The sequence below is a fragment of the Salvelinus fontinalis genome, chromosome 19 (assembly GCF_029448725.1).
Source record: "Salvelinus fontinalis isolate EN_2023a chromosome 19, ASM2944872v1, whole genome shotgun sequence".
NCBI classification, from domain to species: Eukaryota; Metazoa; Chordata; class Actinopteri; order Salmoniformes; family Salmonidae; genus Salvelinus; species Salvelinus fontinalis.
In genome coordinates, this window is record NC_074683.1 from 47,653,821 (window position 1) to 47,671,663 (window position 17,843).

At 43.6% G+C, this 17,843-nt stretch overlaps 1 protein-coding gene across 2 annotated transcripts; it reads left to right on the plus strand.

The window, feature by feature from the left end:
- wdr3 (WD repeat domain 3) lies at window positions 1-14,706 on the plus strand. Of its 2 annotated transcripts, XM_055871802.1 has the most exons (25): window positions 1-95; window positions 882-1,083; window positions 1,364-1,573; window positions 1,772-1,890; window positions 3,044-3,122; window positions 3,669-3,764; window positions 3,910-3,999; window positions 5,103-5,204; window positions 5,348-5,445; window positions 5,680-5,781; window positions 5,864-6,094; window positions 6,289-6,382; window positions 6,485-6,586; window positions 6,767-6,849; window positions 7,040-7,235; window positions 7,404-7,504; window positions 11,932-12,043; window positions 12,269-12,403; window positions 12,521-12,571; window positions 12,664-12,732; window positions 12,821-12,964; window positions 13,081-13,253; window positions 13,866-13,959; window positions 14,048-14,199; window positions 14,340-14,706. In XM_055871802.1, exons 2-25 carry the CDS (start codon window positions 910-912, stop codon window positions 14,341-14,343), a joined length of 2,811 nt encoding a protein of 936 aa, XP_055727777.1. In that variant the 5' UTR covers window positions 1-95; window positions 882-909; the 3' UTR covers window positions 14,344-14,706. The 2 variants fall into 2 exon arrangements, with proteins under 2 accessions (XP_055727777.1, XP_055727776.1); XM_055871801.1 differs by having other exon boundaries at window positions 14,048-14,706.
- Window positions 14,707-17,843: the final 3,137 nt, after the last annotated feature.

A 17,843-nucleotide genomic window follows, 5' to 3' on the forward strand; every position in this document is an offset into this window, starting at 1 on the left:
ACTGTGTTTGATTAGTAGGGTCTTCCTCGTGTGCCTAGAGTCAGAAAACGTCACTGGCTGGATGCCTCAATCTAGGAATTAGCAACATTATTCAAGTAAGATTAACAATTGGGAAAAGTATACATCATAAATGTGTAAACGAAACGGTTATCAATCAGTCACAAAATATGTTTTGCTTATTTTACTGTGTCATTTAGTTGGTTTAGCAATGCTGTGGAACACCACGTGGGCCTAACAAAGCTAGCGACATAGCTAACCAGCTATTGCAGCGGGACTTGGCTATGGTCACTGGATCTTACAAAGTCTTCGAACAAATGCAGTTCTCAGAATTGATTTAGCTAGCTATTACAGTAGTACTAGTAACTTGTATACATTGTTTTGTATGTTGTAGCTGTAATGTAGCCTGGTCCCAGATCTGTGTGTGCTCTTGCCTAACGTTAACGCTACTCCTTTGCTGTCCTTGGCTATGGTCTCACATGGTCACTGGATCTCACCAAGTCTAACAAATGTAGTTGTCAGAATTGACTTAGCTAGCTAGCTATTACAGTACTACTAGTAACTGTTGTATACATTGTTTTGTAGCTATAATGTAGCCTGGTCCCAGATCTCTTTGTGCTCTTGCCTGACGTTACTCATTGTCAAGCCAAACAGGACAATTCCATAAGGAGTTTTTTAGCAAGGGGCAGAAACAGATTGGCATCCTTTCTTGCTATAATGCACATTGTACACTTGTTTCACCGTTTAGCCTACATAATGCTGATGCACTTGCCCTTCTGTAATGCATTGAATTCAGAAGGGCTAGCTGATGCTGCAGTTGTCATTCCCTGTCTGTTCTCCAATCCATCATATGATATTCATCATCACTGTCTCATCCTCCCTAGCCTGTGATATTGCCCTGATCTTGTGACCATGGGGTTGACCAAGCAGTACCTGCGCTATGCTGCCAGCGCCGTGTTCGGAGTAATTGGGAGTCAGAAGGCCAACATCGCCTTTGTCACCATGCTAGGAGGGGAGAGAGGACGCTTTGTGGCTGTGGCTGCCTGCGAGCATGTCTTCATATGGGACGTGCGTAAAGCTGAGAAGGTGAGAGACTTGGGATGATCTATTCATGTAGGGTTGACTCAGTGGATTTGTCAGTAGGCTACTGCTGCTGTAATTGCCGATATCAGGGTCATCATTGCTGACAGTGCTCTTATAATTGGGTCTGAAATGTCTTAACCCATGGCTGTCAATAACTCAAATAAGATGACTTGGCCAGTGATACCAAGTTGTAACTGTATATATCACCAGTATTTCCTCATAGTGAGAGATGACATATTAGGTTAGATGTCTTCCTTTGAAACTGTCCTATCCTCTGTCCCAGGTTCTTATTCTCAAGGGGAACAAGCACGAGGTGACGTACCTCTGCCCCTCCCCCGATGGCGTCCATGTTGCCGTGGGTTACGAAGACGGGGCTGTGCGCATCTTCAGCCTATTGAACGGCGAGAGCAACGTGTCCTTCAACGGGCACAAGTCCGCAGTCACTGTGATCCGCTATGATACTCTCGGTTCTCAGCTGGTGACCGGATCCAGGGTAAGAACAGAACTATGCTGCCATAGAGATTGCAAGGTCCCCAGGGATGTCCACTGTCCTGACGTCATGCTAATCAGTGTGGGGGGGGGTGGGGGGTGCTCCCGAATCCGGGGTAGGTGCTTGGTAGAGGTTAAGCTAAGGCGTTTGCATTCAAAATATGGTTAGTAATATGTCTATTATTATCTATTTTCCTTTCAGGACACTGATGTGATTGTGTGGGATGTGATCAACGAGTGTGGTCTGTACCGACTGAAAGGACACAAAGACGCTGTCACACAGGCCCTGTTCTTCAAAGACAAGAATCTCCTGGTCACCAGGTAGTACATCACTCATATGTAGGGCTCTGACTTTCTGTCTTAGCCCTTGGTACTATTACGGCGTCGGCATACTCCCTTAAAGGTGCTGAACAGTCAGTCTGAAAATTACTTTTTCTCCCATGGCTAACTACCAGGAAGTTTGAAAAGACTGGCTGATTGGGCAGGGATCTGATATTCATGAGCTCGCCTTGACTGACAGCTCTTTGAAACACCTATGTCGAGGAACTTCGATGCAGTGTTGCAGTAAAATCATCTCAAGCTAATTTGGTGATACATAAAGCAACTCAAACAACATTGAAATTGCATCAATGATATCACTTTTTTTATATATATATATGTCTCCCAATAATATTAATCTCCCATCTCTTGTAATGCAGTTCACAGTAGCGCTGATGGATGTGTTGACTTGACAACTGCTTCAGAGTTGTGAATGACCCCCCCCCCCCTTTTTCCATGCTGGTTGAATATCATGTTACCATTGGTGTATTAATATGAGAGTTAAGGTGATGTCACCTTGTCCCCTTAATAATGAATCCAAGTGTTTGACATGGGGGGAGGGGACCAGTAACTTTATGATCAAACTTCATCAATGTAGAAGGAAGTCATGTTTCATACTTTGGTTAGGTGTCCTTCAAATATCTTCAAATTTAATGAAAAAATGATTTTGACTGTTCATGATCTTTAAAAGACCGCTGCTCGAATTTATTTTTTAGACAACGTAGCCTGTATACACTTCCTCAACAAAAAAAAAGGCCATTAATTGATGTTTTTGTAGAGGAGATCTTTGTTGTGTAATTTTACATCTAACTAAGATGTTTGGTGCAGTATTTCTCAATTGAAAAAATGTGCATGTGAACACTTTATTGAAGAATCCCTACTGTTGACCAATCACCAACGAAGGTGCGTAGCCTTCGGCTACCGACTTTGTCTTGCCTCGAGAAAAAATGTTGTTTGCACGAACAGCTGAAAAAACCATTGCCGAAGATCAAAACTAACAACTTCACAAAATGTCAGAATATATGCATGAATTGTTTTGGGAAGCATTCGGACACCTTTTGTGTTCTAGCGTTGAAAGACGAGGAGCGCAGGTTGGATACCAGCTAGGGAAAGTTACACCCCCCGATGTCTAAATGGTCTTTGTTGTTTTCTCCAGCTCCAAGGACAGCTTTGTAAAGTGGTGGGACCTGGACACCCAGCACTGCTTTAAGACCATGCTGGGACATCGCAGTGAGGTGAGTGCTCCTGCCTATCTTAACATTTGATTGTCACATGTTGTTGACATTGGATGGTGTACTAAAAGTTGATTGGATCTCTTGTCTGATTAGTTAGTCATTTTTGAGAGACACTTATCTGATTAGAGAGAGACCGCAGGAGCAGTAGAGATACTCTTAATGATCGGCTATGAAAAGCCAACTGACATTTACTCCTGAGGTGCTGACTTGATAACTACTGTGATTATTATTATTATTATTATTATTATTTGACCATGCTGGTCATTTATGAACATTTGAACATCTTGGCCATGTTCTGTTATAATCTCCACCCGGCACAGCCAGAAGAGGACTGGCCACCCCTCATAGCCTGGTTTCTCTCTAGGTTTCTTCCTAGGTTTTGGCCTATCTAGGAAGTTTTTCCTAGCCACCGTGCCTTTCCAACTGCATTGCTTGCTGTTTGGGGTTTTAGGCTGGGTTTCTGTATAGCACTTTGAGATATCAGCTGATGTACGAAGGGCTATAGAAATATATTTGATTGGATCACCTTGGTTGTGTGTTTGTCAGGTTTGGGGCATGGCACTGCTGAACCAAGAGAGTAGATTGATTACAGGCTCAGCCGACAGTGAGCTCCGGGCCTGGGACATCAACTACCTACAGGAGGTAATCACAGGGGAGCTACAATGAGCCTTCTACACACATAACTACATATTTTGGACAATAATGAAAAAGTCTAAAATATCTTATCTGAATAAAATGCTAGTTGAGTCCTTCACTCTCTCTCTCTCTCGGTTTGTCCGTCTTTCAGGGCAGAGAGGCTGGTGAACCGAAGGAGAAGAAAGGAAAAAGCCTACTTGATGATGAGGAGGAGGAAGCTGTGGACGAGAGCCCTGAGGAGGTAGGACAGACCATGATCCTCTACAGGGCAAAACACCATAATTGGTTACCTGCAGCACAAGTGAATCAGTTCATCTATAAAATAACTGAAGAAGTATAGTAGCTAGTAATGAATGGCATATGTAACGGTAGCTAAAACTGTTCCGTACAGATTGTGTACCGCTGCATTCAAACGAGGCTGTGATGAAAACTAATGGGACTGAGCGACTGTTGGCATCAAAATCCGGGGTGTAAACTACGTTTCTATTCAAGCGTTGATTGACATGGTAATAGACCAATAGTTTTTGAGAAAAGTTGAAAAAATCGGACCCCTCTGACGCTGTACGATACATTGTGACGTATAAGGACGTATTGTACAACGCATTATGCAACACGTGTGCCGTACAGCCTTTCCACCAGGGGTAGCACTTCTCTCGCAGATTAAAAACAAGAAAGTGTAAGGGAAAGGGAAATGGATACCTAGTCAATTGTACAACTGAATGCATTCATTGTTTGCGTCATCACTGCAAGCCATCATGACTCAAAAGCCGGTGGCAGCCGCTGTTTACTTCTGAAGATAACTTTAGCGTCGCCCTAAAAACCCGATTCAAATTCGACATAAACCTTCAAATAGGTATGTGATGACTCATTATATAAACTCTTTATAGTGTTTTATTACAATTTTAGAGGTGATCAGTTGGACAAATCGGGTGAAAAAAGCAGTTTCCCCATATGATATATCTCCCCTTTCACTATTACTCAGTAGCCTTCACTTCCCCACCCGCCATTTTTACAAAGACCCGACGGAGCTCCATTGCCTTCGTCAATCATATGCCCGTCTCTGTATGATTGACGAATGCAATGGAGCTCCGTCGGGTCTGGAAGGTCTCGTCATTGATTTGGCTGGTAAGAGGAGAAATTGTGCCTTACAATGGTATTCATATTACAGTTGCCCTGTAAGTATATATATTTTTTGGTCACGTGTACGGAACACTGTCAAGTACGGAAGTTTGTTAGTTATCGTTGCTGTCTAATAGCATATGTATCTGAAACCTGTGTGTTTCATACTTTTCCCTCTTGCCCTCTTTCCCTCGCCCTCTGTCTGTCTCTCTTTCTCTCACACAGAGGATCTTGAGTTGTAAGAAAGCTGGCTCTTTGCTGAGAGAGGCCAGGGACAGGGTAGTCTCCATGACTACCGATGCCAAGGCCAAGGTCCTGGCGTGCCATGTAAGTATTGACCTTTTAATGTTGGTACTGTCTTACTTACCCTCCAGTCATATTGATTTATTGTCATACATTTCTCAGATCACTAATATAATGTGTATTCTTTCCTCTGATCTTTCCTCCTTTTCCACATCCTTCTCTTTCAGGGCTCAGACACAGTGCTGGAGGTGTTCAGTGTGCTGTCGGAGGACGAGGTAGAGAGGGTGATGGCCAAGAAGCTGAAGAAAGCCAAGAAGAAGGCCAGGTATGTTGCACACAGTAGAGATCACACTGTTACCTCAGCCACGGCAGGGACCAGTCTGCAGATAGCCCAAGTTGGGCCAGACAGATACTGCAAAGCCTTCAGAGATTATTTGAAATAATAAAATGTGTGGAATCTAATTCCAATCAAACTAAATACTTCTAATGTTTATAAATACAGTTATGTTGATGAAATTGGTGAAATGTAAAGATGAGGTGCTGCTGCCCCCTGGTGTAGGGATGCGCAGCATGCAGAGGACGCCCCAGAGCCTGTGGTGGAGAGGAAACTGGCAAATGAGATTGTGAGACTAACCAACATCAAGGCCTCCGCCAATATCAGGTACACAGCAACACACACACGTGCACTCTCTCACACACTCAATCAATCAACCAACCAACATTTAGTGTCATGTATATCCCAGATGGGTGGACTGCCTGATGTGTGCGGGTGGGGAGTTGAAGGTAGCCATGCTGCTCCAGAACAACACAGTGGAGACCTACAGCCTCAAGACGTCTGACAAGAATCCCACGGGCACTAAGACCTCCCGGCTCACCCTGGGAGGCCACCGCACCGATGCCCGCACGCTGGCCTTCAGCTCAGACAACATCGCTGTCCTCTCCGCCTCCGGGGACACTGTCAAAGTCTGGAACAGGTGGGAAAGTCAGGTCACACAGGACTGACCTGACCGTGTGGTTTCACTGTACAAGTTAAATCTAGTTCACTAAGCTGGCTTTCCAACATCTTTTAAAGGAGATGCATGTTATGACACCTAGACACATACTGTATTATGAGCAGTTTTCTACATTCTGATTGGGTGTCTAACGGGAAGTCTCTACCCTGTCACAGGTCTACCCTGCAGGTGATTCGCACCATGGCGTGTGACTACGCCCTCTGCTCCCTGTTTGTCCCTGGAGACAGGCAGATCATCCTAGGAACCAAGGTAACACGCATGCACACACTAACGTACACCAAACTACTGTAGATGTGTATTATCCAGTATTAAACTATTGTGTGTAACCCAGGCTAATCTTCTCTCTATCAGAGTGGTAAGATTCAGATCTTTGACCTGGCATCAGGTACCCTCCTGGAGACTGTCGACGCCCATAATGGAGTTTTGTGGTCCCTCTGTCTGTCTCCTGATCAGGTACTGTCTGTATCTGCCTCTGTCCATGTTCAACATCATCCACAATACATGTAGTGTACAACTCCATAGTCCCCTTATCTGTAGACAAAAGCCCATAAAATAGTATAATATATATATATTTTTTAAACATTCCCATTTGCTCTGACTGTTTATTTGACTGTAATTATGTGATTTCCTCAGAGGGGGATAGTGACTGGCGGGGCTGACAAGACTGTGAAGTTCTGGGAGTTTGAGCTGATTAAGGATGAAGACGCTGCACAGAAGTAAGCCATGCTTTATTCCTTCTGTTTCACATAGTGTCAATAACACTTAGAATACTGTTTCATACTAGAGGCAACTAGTTTTATGCCCAGTCAGGCTGCACGCTGTTATTCAAGTGAGCTTTTATCAAGTGAGCACTTGACTGGAGTTTCTGTTTACTCTGCTCTAATTGTTTGTGTGTGTGTGTTCCAGGAGGCTGACGGTGAAACACATGCGTACACTGCAGCTGGATGAGGATGTGTTGTGTGTGAAATATTCTCCTGACCAGAGACTGTTGGCTGTCTCCCTGCTGGACTGCACCGTCAAGGTCTTCTACACAGACACACTCAAGTTCTTCTTGTCTCTGTATGGACACAAGCTGCCTGTGCTCTGCCTGGACATCTCTCATGTGAGTACCGGTACTCATCCTAGCAACCCCAAGCTAAACGAAAAACTAATGTAATGAGTGACAGTAGATGAAAATGGAATGTGCATACTTGAGTGTGTGTTGGTTAAAGTTGCTGCGTGTATGTTTTCGATCTGTCTTGACTCTGAATGTTACTTGTCCTTCTCTCAGGACAGTGCTTTGATAGCAACTGGCTCTGCAGACAGAAACGTCAAGATCTGGGGTCTGGACTTTGGGGACTGTCACAGATCTATGTTTGCCCACGATGACAGGTACAGAAAAAATACAACATATATTATATATACACACACAGTTGCAAGAAAAAGTATGTGAACCCTTTGGAATTACCTGGAGTTCTACATAAATGTGTCAAAAAATGTGATCTGATCTTCCTCTTAAGTCACAACAATAGACAAACACAGTGTGCTTCAACAAATACCACAGCAATTATTGTATTTTTCTTGTCTATATTGAATACATAATTTTAACATTCACAGTGTAGGTTGGGGAAAGTATTTGAACCCATAGGCTAATGACCAAAAAGCTAATTAGTCAGAACTCAGCTAACCTGGAGTCCAATCAATGAGATGAGATGTTGGTTAGAGCTGCCCTGCAATATAAAAAACACTCACAAAATCTGAAGCATTGCCTGATGTGAACCATGTATTGAACAAAAGCGATCTCAGAAGACCTAAGATTAAGAATTGTTGACTTGCATAAAGCTGGAAAGGGTACAAAAGTATCTCTAAAAGCCATGATGTTCATCAGTCCACGGTAAGACAAATTGAGAAAGTTCAGCACTGTTGCTACTCTCCCTAGGAGTGGCCGTCCTGCAAAGATGACTGCAAGAGCACAGCGCAGAATGCTCAATGAGGTAAAGAAGAATCCTAGTGTCAGCTAAAGACTTACAGAAATCTCTGGAATGCGCTAACATCTCTTTGACGAGTCTATGATACCTAAAACACTAAACATGAAGGGTGTTCATGGGAGGACACCACTGAAGAAGCCACTGCTGTCCAAAACAACATTGCTGCACGTCGGAAGTTGGCAAAAGAGCACCTGGATGTTCCATAGCGCTACTGGCAAAATATTCTGTGGACAGATGAATCTAAAGTTGAGTTGTTTGGAAGGAACACACAACACTGTGTGGATAAAAAAAGGCACAGCACACCAACATCAACCTCATCCCAACTGTAAAATATGGTGAAGGGAGCATCATGGTTTGGGGCTGCTTTGCTGCCTCAGGGCATGAACAGCTTGCGATCATTGATGGAAAAGTGAATTCCCATGTTTATCAAGACATTTTGCTGGAGAATGTAAGGCGATCTGTCCGCCAATTGAAGCTCAACAGAAGTTGGGTGATGCAGCAGGACACTGACCCAAAACACAGAAGTAAAGTATTAATTCCCTGTCTTAGGTCAGTTAGGATCACCACTTTATTTTAAGAATGTGAAATGTCAGAATAATAGTAGCGAGAATTATTTATTTCAGCTTTTATTTCTTTCATCACATTCCCGGTGGGTCAGAAGTTTACATACACTCAATTAGTATTTGGTAGCATTACCTTTCAATTGTTGAACTTGGGTTAAACGTTTCGGGTAGCCTTCCTCAAGCTTCCCACAATAAGTTGGGTGAATTTAGGCCCATTGCTCCTGACAGAGCTGGTGTAACTGAGTCAGGTTTGTAGGCCTCCTTGATCGCACACGCTTTTTCAGTTCTGCCCACACATTTTCTATAGGATTGAGATCAGGGCTTTGTGATGGCCACTCCAATACCTTGACTTTGTTGTCCTTAAGCCATTTTGCCACAACTTTGGAAATATGCTTGGGGTCATTGTCCATTTGGAAGACCCATTTGCAACCAAGCTTTAACTTCCTGACTGATGTCTTGAGATGTTGCTTCAATATATCCACATAAGTTCCATCCTTATGATGCCATATATTTTGTGAAGTGCCCCTGTCCCTCCTGCAGCAAAGCACCCCCACAACATGATGCTGCCACCCCGTGCTTCACCGGATGGTGTTCTTCTGCTTGCAAGCCTCCCCCTTTTTCCTCCAAACATAACGATGGTCATTATGGCCAAAAAGTTATACTTTTGTTTCATCAGACCAGAGGACATTTCTCCAAAAAGTACAATCTTTGTCCCCATGTGCAGTTGCAAACCGTAGTCTGGCTTTTTTATGGCGGTTTTTGAGCAGTGGCTTCTTCCTTGCTGAGTGGCTTTTCAGGTTATGTCGATATAGGACTCGTTTTACTGTGGATATAGATACTTTGTACCTGTTTCCTCCAACATCTTCACAAGGCCCTTTGCTGTTGTTCTGGGATTAATTTGCACTTTTCGCACCAAAGTACGTTCGTCTCTTGGAGACAGAACGCGTCTCCTTCCTGAGCGGTATGACAGCTGCATGGTCCCATGGTGTTTATACTTGCGTACTATTGTTTGTACAGATGAACATGGTACTTTCAGGCATTTGGAAATTGCTCCCAAGGATGAACCAGACTTGTGAAGGTCTACAATGTTTTTTCTGAGGTCTTGGATGATTTCTTTTGGTTTTCCCATGATGTCCAGCAGAGAGGCACTGAGTTTGAAGGTAGGCCTTGAAATACATCCACAGGTTCACCTCCAATTGTCTCAAATTATGTCAATTAGCCTATCAGAAGCTTCTAAAGCCATTACATCATTTTCTGTAACTTTCCAAGCTATTTAAAGGCACAGTCAACTTCGTGTATGTAAACTTCCGACCCACTGGAATTGTGATACAGTGAAATAATCTGTCTGTAAACAACTGTTGTAAAAATGAATTGTGTCATGCACAAAGTAGATGTCTATAAACCGACTTGCCAAAACTATAGTTTGTTAACAAGACATTTGTGGAGTGGTTGAAAAATGAGTTTTAATGACTCCAACCTAAGTGTATGTAAACTTCTGACTTCAACTGTATATGTGTATGTAATCAACCCAGGGGAAAAAGAAATGTCCTCTCACTGTCAACTGCGTTTATTTTCAGTATATTTGTATGAACATAACAAAATTCAACAACTGAGACATAAACTGAACAAGTTCCACAGACGTGACTAACAGAAATGGAATAATGTGTCCTTGAACAAAGGGGTGGTCAAAATCAAAAGTAACAGTCAGTATCTTGTGTGGCCACCAGCTGCATTAAGTACTGCAGTGCATCTCCTCCTCATGGACTGCACCAGATTTGCCAGTTCTTGCTGTGAGATGTTACCCCACTCTTCCACCAAGGCACCTGTAAGTTCCTGGATATTTCTGTGGGGGAATGGCCCTAGCCCTCACCCTCTGATCCAAAAGGTCCCAGATGTGCTCAATGGGATTGAGATCCGGGCTCTTCACTGGCCATGGCAGAACACTGACATTCCTGTCTTGCAGGAAATCACGCACAGAACGTGCAGTATGGCTGGAGGGTCATGTCAGGATGAGCCTGCAGGAAGGGTACCACATGAGGGAGGAGGATGTCTTCCCTGTAACGCACAGCGTTGAGATTGCCTACAATGACAACAAGCTCAGTCCGATGATGCTGTGACACACCACCCAGACCATGACGGACCCTCCACCTCCAAATCGATCCCGCTCCAGAGTACATGCCTCAGTGTAATGCTCATTCCTTCGACGATAAACCCGAATCCGACCATCACCCCTGGTGAGACAAAACTGCGACTCGTCAGTGAAGAGCACTTTTTGCCAGTCCTGTCTGGTCCAGCGATGGTGGGTTTGTGCCCATCTGCGATGTTGTTGCCGATGATGTCTAGTGAGGACCTGCCTTACAACAGGCCTACAAGCCCTCAGTCCAGCCTCTCTCAGCCTATTGGGGACAGTCTGAGCCCTGATGGAGGGATTGTGCGTTTCTGGTGTTACTCGGGCAGCTGTTGTTGCCATCCTGTACCTGTCCCGCAGGTGTGATGCTCAGATGTACCAATCCTGTGCAGGTGTTACACGTGGTCTGCCACTGCGAGGGCGATCAGCTGTCCGTCCTGTCTCCCTGTAGCGCTGTCTTAGGCGTCTCACAGTACGGACATTGCAATATATTGCCCTGGCCACATCTGCAGTCCTCATGCCTCCTTCCAGCATGCTAAAGGCACATTCACGCAGATGAGCAGGGACCCTGAGCATCTTTCTTTTGGATTTTTTCTGTCAGTAGAAAGGCCTCTTTCGTGTCCAAAATTTTCATAACTGTGACCGTAATTGCCTACCGTCTGTAAGCTGTTAGTGTCTTAACGACCGTTCCACAGGTGTATGTTCATTAATTGTTTATGGTTCATTGAACAGGAAACAGTGTTTAAACCCTTTACAATGAAGATCTGTGAAGTTATTTGGATTTTTACAAATTATCTTTGAAAGACAGGGTCCTGAAAAAGGTCTGTTTTCTTTTTTTGCTGAGTTTATATATATTAATATGAATATAGAAAATACTGCAAGAACACATCATCCTAAGCTGTCAGCCATATGGTCAGTGTAAATGGCTGTGTGGAAGCTTGACCAACGGTCTTGAATGATATAATTTAATAGATGTTGGCTCCACTCTCCCCATTTCCAGTAAAATATTTAATTTAATCTCCAGTTTCAGAAACACTGTCCTTGTTAGCTGCCTCTGACCGATGACATCACCCCATCTGCTCTTTCATGTCGCCGTTTCTGTTCCATTTCTCATCTGTTTTTTTCTCTCTCTTTTCTCAGCGTCATGTTCCTTCAGTTTGTCCCCAAAACCCATCTGTTCTTCACAGCGGGGAAGGACAAGAAGATCAAACAGTGGGACGCAGACAAGTTTGAGCACATCCAGACCTTAGAGGTGACATTCACTCCCATGCTGTTAGCTACATTTCACAAATGGAGATGAGGCCTAGAATTCATGATAACATTTTGGGGAATATTGATAAGTGACATAGCCAATTACCTAAATGCTCTTTCTTTCCCATTGGAGGAATTACGTTTCCCTTCCTTAATTGACTAAATTGAAAATGGATTTGACCCCACCCCTAGTGTTTACCTTTAACCGCTGACGTGCTATCCTCAGGGTCACCATCGGGAGGTTTGGTGTCTGGCCATCAGTCCTAACGGGGACCACATTGTGTCCTCGTCCCACGACAAGTCCCTGAGGCTCTGGGAGAGGACCAGAGAACCCATCATCTTGGAGGAAGAGAGGGAGATGGTGGGTAGTGGTGCCCCAGAAACATGCTCTGTCTGTGGGTAAAAGGGAAGGGAGATAGTGGACACCAATCAGGTTTTATCTTGGAACTTTTTCACCATCTCAAATGTTTTTCTTTAGGAGAGAGAGGCTGAGTTTGAGGAGGGCATGGCCAAAGGGGATGAGCCTGTGGTAAGTGCTGACTTTATTTCAAACCAGTGGAAATGAAAATGTTTGTTTTCTCAGTGTCGTTCAGTCTCGCTGATGTCTCATGTGTCTCACAGGTTCCAGGAGAGATCAAAGATGCGGAGGCAGCACCAGCGGCGAAGAAAACCATAGAGACAGTCAAAGCTGTGAGTCTCCATGTCAAGTAACTAGACTGCAGAGATGGAGAGGTTGTGTGTGTGTAGTTTGTAATGGCCGGTGTGTGTGTCTCTTCAGGCTGAGCGTGTCATGGAGGCTCTGGAGCTGTACAGAACAGAGAGCAGGAAAATGGAGGAGCATCAGATAGCCTGCCAGTCAGCCGGAAAACAGTTGCCTCCACCTAAGGCCAATCCTATCCTTGTGGCCTTTGGAAATGTTTCTGTAAGTTTTTAATTCCTTAAATTATCATAATACATGCATTGCCCAGGGTACTAGTTGTGTTCCTTACTAATCTATCATGTTAACTTAGTAACCACATCCTCCTGCCTCTCTTGCAGCCGTCTCGCTACGTCTTGGACGTAATAAAGAAGGTCCGGTCCAGTGAGCTGGAGGTGTCTTTGCTGGTCCTGCCGTTCCCCTACATTCCAGACCTGCTGTCACTCTTCAACTGCTATGTCCAGGACGGCCTGGAGGTGGAGCTAGTGTGCCGTTGTCTCTTCTTCCTGCTCAGGTATGCTAGCCTCTGACGCCAGGCTTCTCAAGTAGTGTGAAAACCTGGAGAAGTTATCCTCAGGAAGAGGTGGAGTTTAGATTCAAACTAGTGACACGTTGCCACTTATCAAACCAATCAACTATTTTGAATGGGTGAAGCTCCAAAAAGATGTGCTGTTTCTGAATCATTTTCTGGCTTGCAACAAGGTAGCTACCATAAGATAAAACAAATGACACTGCATAAGCTAATAAAACTTTGTCTGACACATGGTAGGAAAACAAGGAAATGCCTCTCCTGAAGGGAAACGTAATTTCTACTCCGACCCAATAAAATGTGAGCGTTAACAGCCAGTGCTTCCTTTCAATCGCTAAAGTTCTCCAGGCTTACAATAGTCGAGTCAACACGACGAGATTTAGAAGGATGACCCCTTGAGACTACGGTTATGCTAACAAACAACCTCGCACCAATCATAAGTGTTTGTTACTCAGTTTGTGTGTTTCTCACATATGCAAACAGCCTCACACAAGTGCGTGTCTGGTGTCTCTAAGGTACCTGAAGTATGAGCGTGAGTAGATGAGCCTAAAGTAGTGTGTCAGGGTCAGTCTTCACTGTGCTTGTCCTTGTCTCCAGAATCCACTTTGGCCAGATCTCTAGTAACCAGATGCTGCTGACCGTCATAGACGAGCTGAGAATCAACACCATCTCTAAAGTCAGAGATATCAGGGTGAGACTAATCAAAAAATATAGAAGATGTACTCTAAAGGCTAATGATCCTCAAGTCATATAAAGCTGTATCTTTTCTTCTGCTCCAGGATGTTCTGGGATTCAACAGTGCTGGTCTCCAGTTCCTCCAGAGGGAGGTCGAGAGCAAAGAGGAGGTCATGTTTTTCGCGGATGCCACCGGTCTCCTTAAAGAGAAGAGGAGGAAGAGGAAGAAGAGAGAGAGAGCTATTCTCACTATTGCCTGAATCACCACAGGATTTTATATATATATATATATATATATATATATATATATATATATATATATATATATCCCACATCATGACCAGTAGGCTACTGCAGGGGTGGCCTTAAGCAGGAGAGAGCTATTCTCACTATTGCCTGAATCACCACAGGATTTTATATATATACTGGTCATGATGTGGGGTGTGTATGTATATATACTGGTCATGATGTGGGGTGTGTATGTGTATATATATATATACCCCACATCATATATACCCCACATCATGACCAGTATATATATATATATATATATATATATACCCCACATCATATATACCCCACATCATGACCAGTATATATATATACCCCACATCATGACCAGTAGGCTACTGCAGGGGTGGCCTTAAGCAGGGAGATTTACACTGTTAGTTTTATATCTGAACTGTTACAGGATCCTGATAGGACATAACACTGTGTTATTCAATGACATGCTTCATTTCCCAAATAAACTGTGTCTGAGTTACTCATGTTGAGCCTCACTCCCTCAGGTTTTACAGAAGGCCTGTGAATGAATAAATCCACTGCTCCCTAACTCAAGTCCAAAGGACGTACTGTATGTATACACGGCAGATCCCTCTGCAACCACAGGCTCGTATAAAACATTCATATAAAACTCCTTCTTTAATAGTTACATTTCGAGTTGGACTTTTCCCTCCCTGGTTGGTCTTAGCTTCCTGTCACATGGGGTTTGGACAGGTATGATTTAGGCCTGTTTCTCTGGGTCTTCCTGTAACACAGCCTAGGGGAGTGATTCATGGCTGGATCGGGGCCAAACCGGACCGAAGAAAGGGGGGGGGGGTCAGATCAGTCACAAGCCACCAGAGTCTCAGACCACCAAGACTACTGCTCCCAAAGAGCACACAGGACAGAACTAGATTCAGTCAGCTACTGGGAACCCCTCCTCCCTCTCCTCTCCACAGTTATTTTATACTGCCATCAGTGGGAGAAAGGCAGATTCAGCTTTACTTCACTGCTCTTGTAACCCAGGCTGAATTTACGGGGTCTATACCTCGTGTACGTAGACTACATATTTCAAGGAGACTAGCAAGACTAGAGTATAGTACCCATATCTCAGTTTTCAGCGCCAAATTTAGCTGAAAGATTGACTGCTTGCGTTTTCCCACCCAACCCTGAATGTTAATCCTGTAACAGCAGTGTTTCACACCTACATCAAACACGTTTTGTGTGTTTATATCCTGACCGCAGGGTGCCGTGAATTAATGAAATGGACACCTTAAAACACCTCCCTCTGTTCACTTTTTAATCTCGCGTCAGACAAAAAACAAATTTACTCTGTATTTATAAGGCTGTAAAAAGGCACGGCAACTCTTTACGAGGCTGGATTTGGCTCTTTAAGCCATAAATGTCACACCTACCAAAATTAAAAATTCTTCAGAAAAAACCTGACTCAGACACACACACACACTGTTACAACCCAACAGCAATAGATTACAAAAACTAATCTCAAATCTAAATGGCATTCGAATGCATCATTTATTATCAAAACAGAATGAAAACTTTTAGATACAGTATTTAGCAAACAAAGTTTGACCCCAAAATTACCGCAAGTTACTTTTCAGTAAAACCTATGAACTCAATTTAACCGTGCTTTATTCAGTACAGCCTCCAGCACACTTTTCCAGTTTAATGTGTGTAATCTCTTTCTCTGCCTCAAACAATATCTAAAAGTGAGGGATTTCATAGCAATATTTCCCTGGTGTTTTCGTCAACATGTCATATTCTGGCTGTTAACCGAAAACCCTTAACAGCTATAGCACACAGTGAGTGAAATGTTTATGATGTTTCCTCCCTCCATCTCAGTCATCTGCACTGTGGCTACAGCTACTCATGGACCCTGAGTTTATTATTCATTTCAGCTTCATAGCTTTTCACAGACAACAGGCCAGTGTACCTGGGAGAAATGGTGGTGGGTTCCATAGCTGTGACTGTTCCTGAAAATGACAGACTCTTGGCTCTTCAGATGAGTAAACTGTCAGAGAGAAATTTAGAATAAGCGCTTACCTCTAGTAGTCCTATTTAAAAGGTGTTCCTGGATAAATTACTATGGATTGACAAATCCAGTTTCAAGATTAGTGTTTATAAGAGAATGGAATAACTATAAAAAAGTAAGCTGTAAGCACACAGGTCAGGTAGAAAGCAGATATGTATCTATTGTAATTGCTGCGTTCATGCAGAGGACCCCTCCTATATGTACAAAATTGTTAAGAGGATGTACAGATAATGATGACATGCTGTATCAGGTGTGCCAAGTACAATGTTTTCCAAAATAGTCAGCCGTGGCACACTGTTGTATTGGAGCGAGAGAGAAAACAGTAGTTTTTTTCTTCAGTAGTGTATTGGCTTAGACAGTCAACAAGCTCCACATGTTCCACATGTCAAATTTCAAATTGTTTAAGGTTAAGTTTAGGCATTAATGCTGAAATCTTAAGGTTAGGCATTAACTCCGAAGGGTTAAGGTTTGGGATAGGCTTAAAACAACAATCTCAAAAACAACTTTCTATCACTGGTTTCTAACAGGCCTCTAATGCACCAGAGACATTACATCCACATTTTTAAGGTTATGGTAAAATTTAGGCATTAACGCCGAAATCTTAAACTTGGGCATTAACTCCGAAGAGTTGAGGTTTGGGATAGGCTTAATACAAAAATATCAAAAACAACATTTTATCATTGGGTTCGAACATGCAACCTTTTGCACGCCGTATGGTGAGGCAGACACTCACTGTTGGCCCTAGTGGCTGGTTTCTACGACATCTCCCGACCATCTCCCAATGGCTAATACTGACATGTATCCCGGGTGACCTAGCTGAGACAGTAGGCTACACTACTGAACTTGACCACTGGGTGGAAGGCTTACCTTTCCCAAAACACTTGGCGGTAGCCACATATGGCGTCCATGTGAATCTAAAGGCCCCTATCCAAGTGTAGATTACAGCCCTAGCACCTGTTCTGCTGTTCAGCTCATAATGGTTAAGGTTAGGACAGGGTCCAACACTGACTGACCACTGATCCAAACCCCACATCAATACAGCATCGTCATCACATTAGTTGCATACCACAGCATGGAGGTGACTGACCCCAAATAATCGATTATCTATAGTGTTCAAGTTCAAACAGAACATGACCCATATCTTTCATGTAGATTTATGTCTTCTAGTATTACAGTGTCAGTGTGGCATTTCTTTGGCCTCTGTTTGGATGCTTTTGCTTAGCAACCGCAAACAAGTCTGAGAAGTTGTTCAGATGAGCTATGAGCAACACCTGCTGAACTAGAGGACGTGTTCAGCTTTTCGAACAGATGGAAACCGTGAACAGTAAGTTAACAATTAGTCAGTTAGTCAGTGAGTGAATCATTTCACAAGTCATTCCTGTAGTGAGCCATGTGTTAGGTTAAATCTGCATCCAGCACTCTAGCTGAATAAACCTGCAGCTACCTAAGGTAAGATATGGGGTGGCGGATCGGTCCGAGGAGACCCTGAGTCATAACCTGGTTGCTATGGGAGCGCGGCAGGAGAAGGCGAGGGTTTGGTGGTCATCCAGTCAGTGTCTAAGTGATGAGGTGGCAGAACGCTCAGTCAT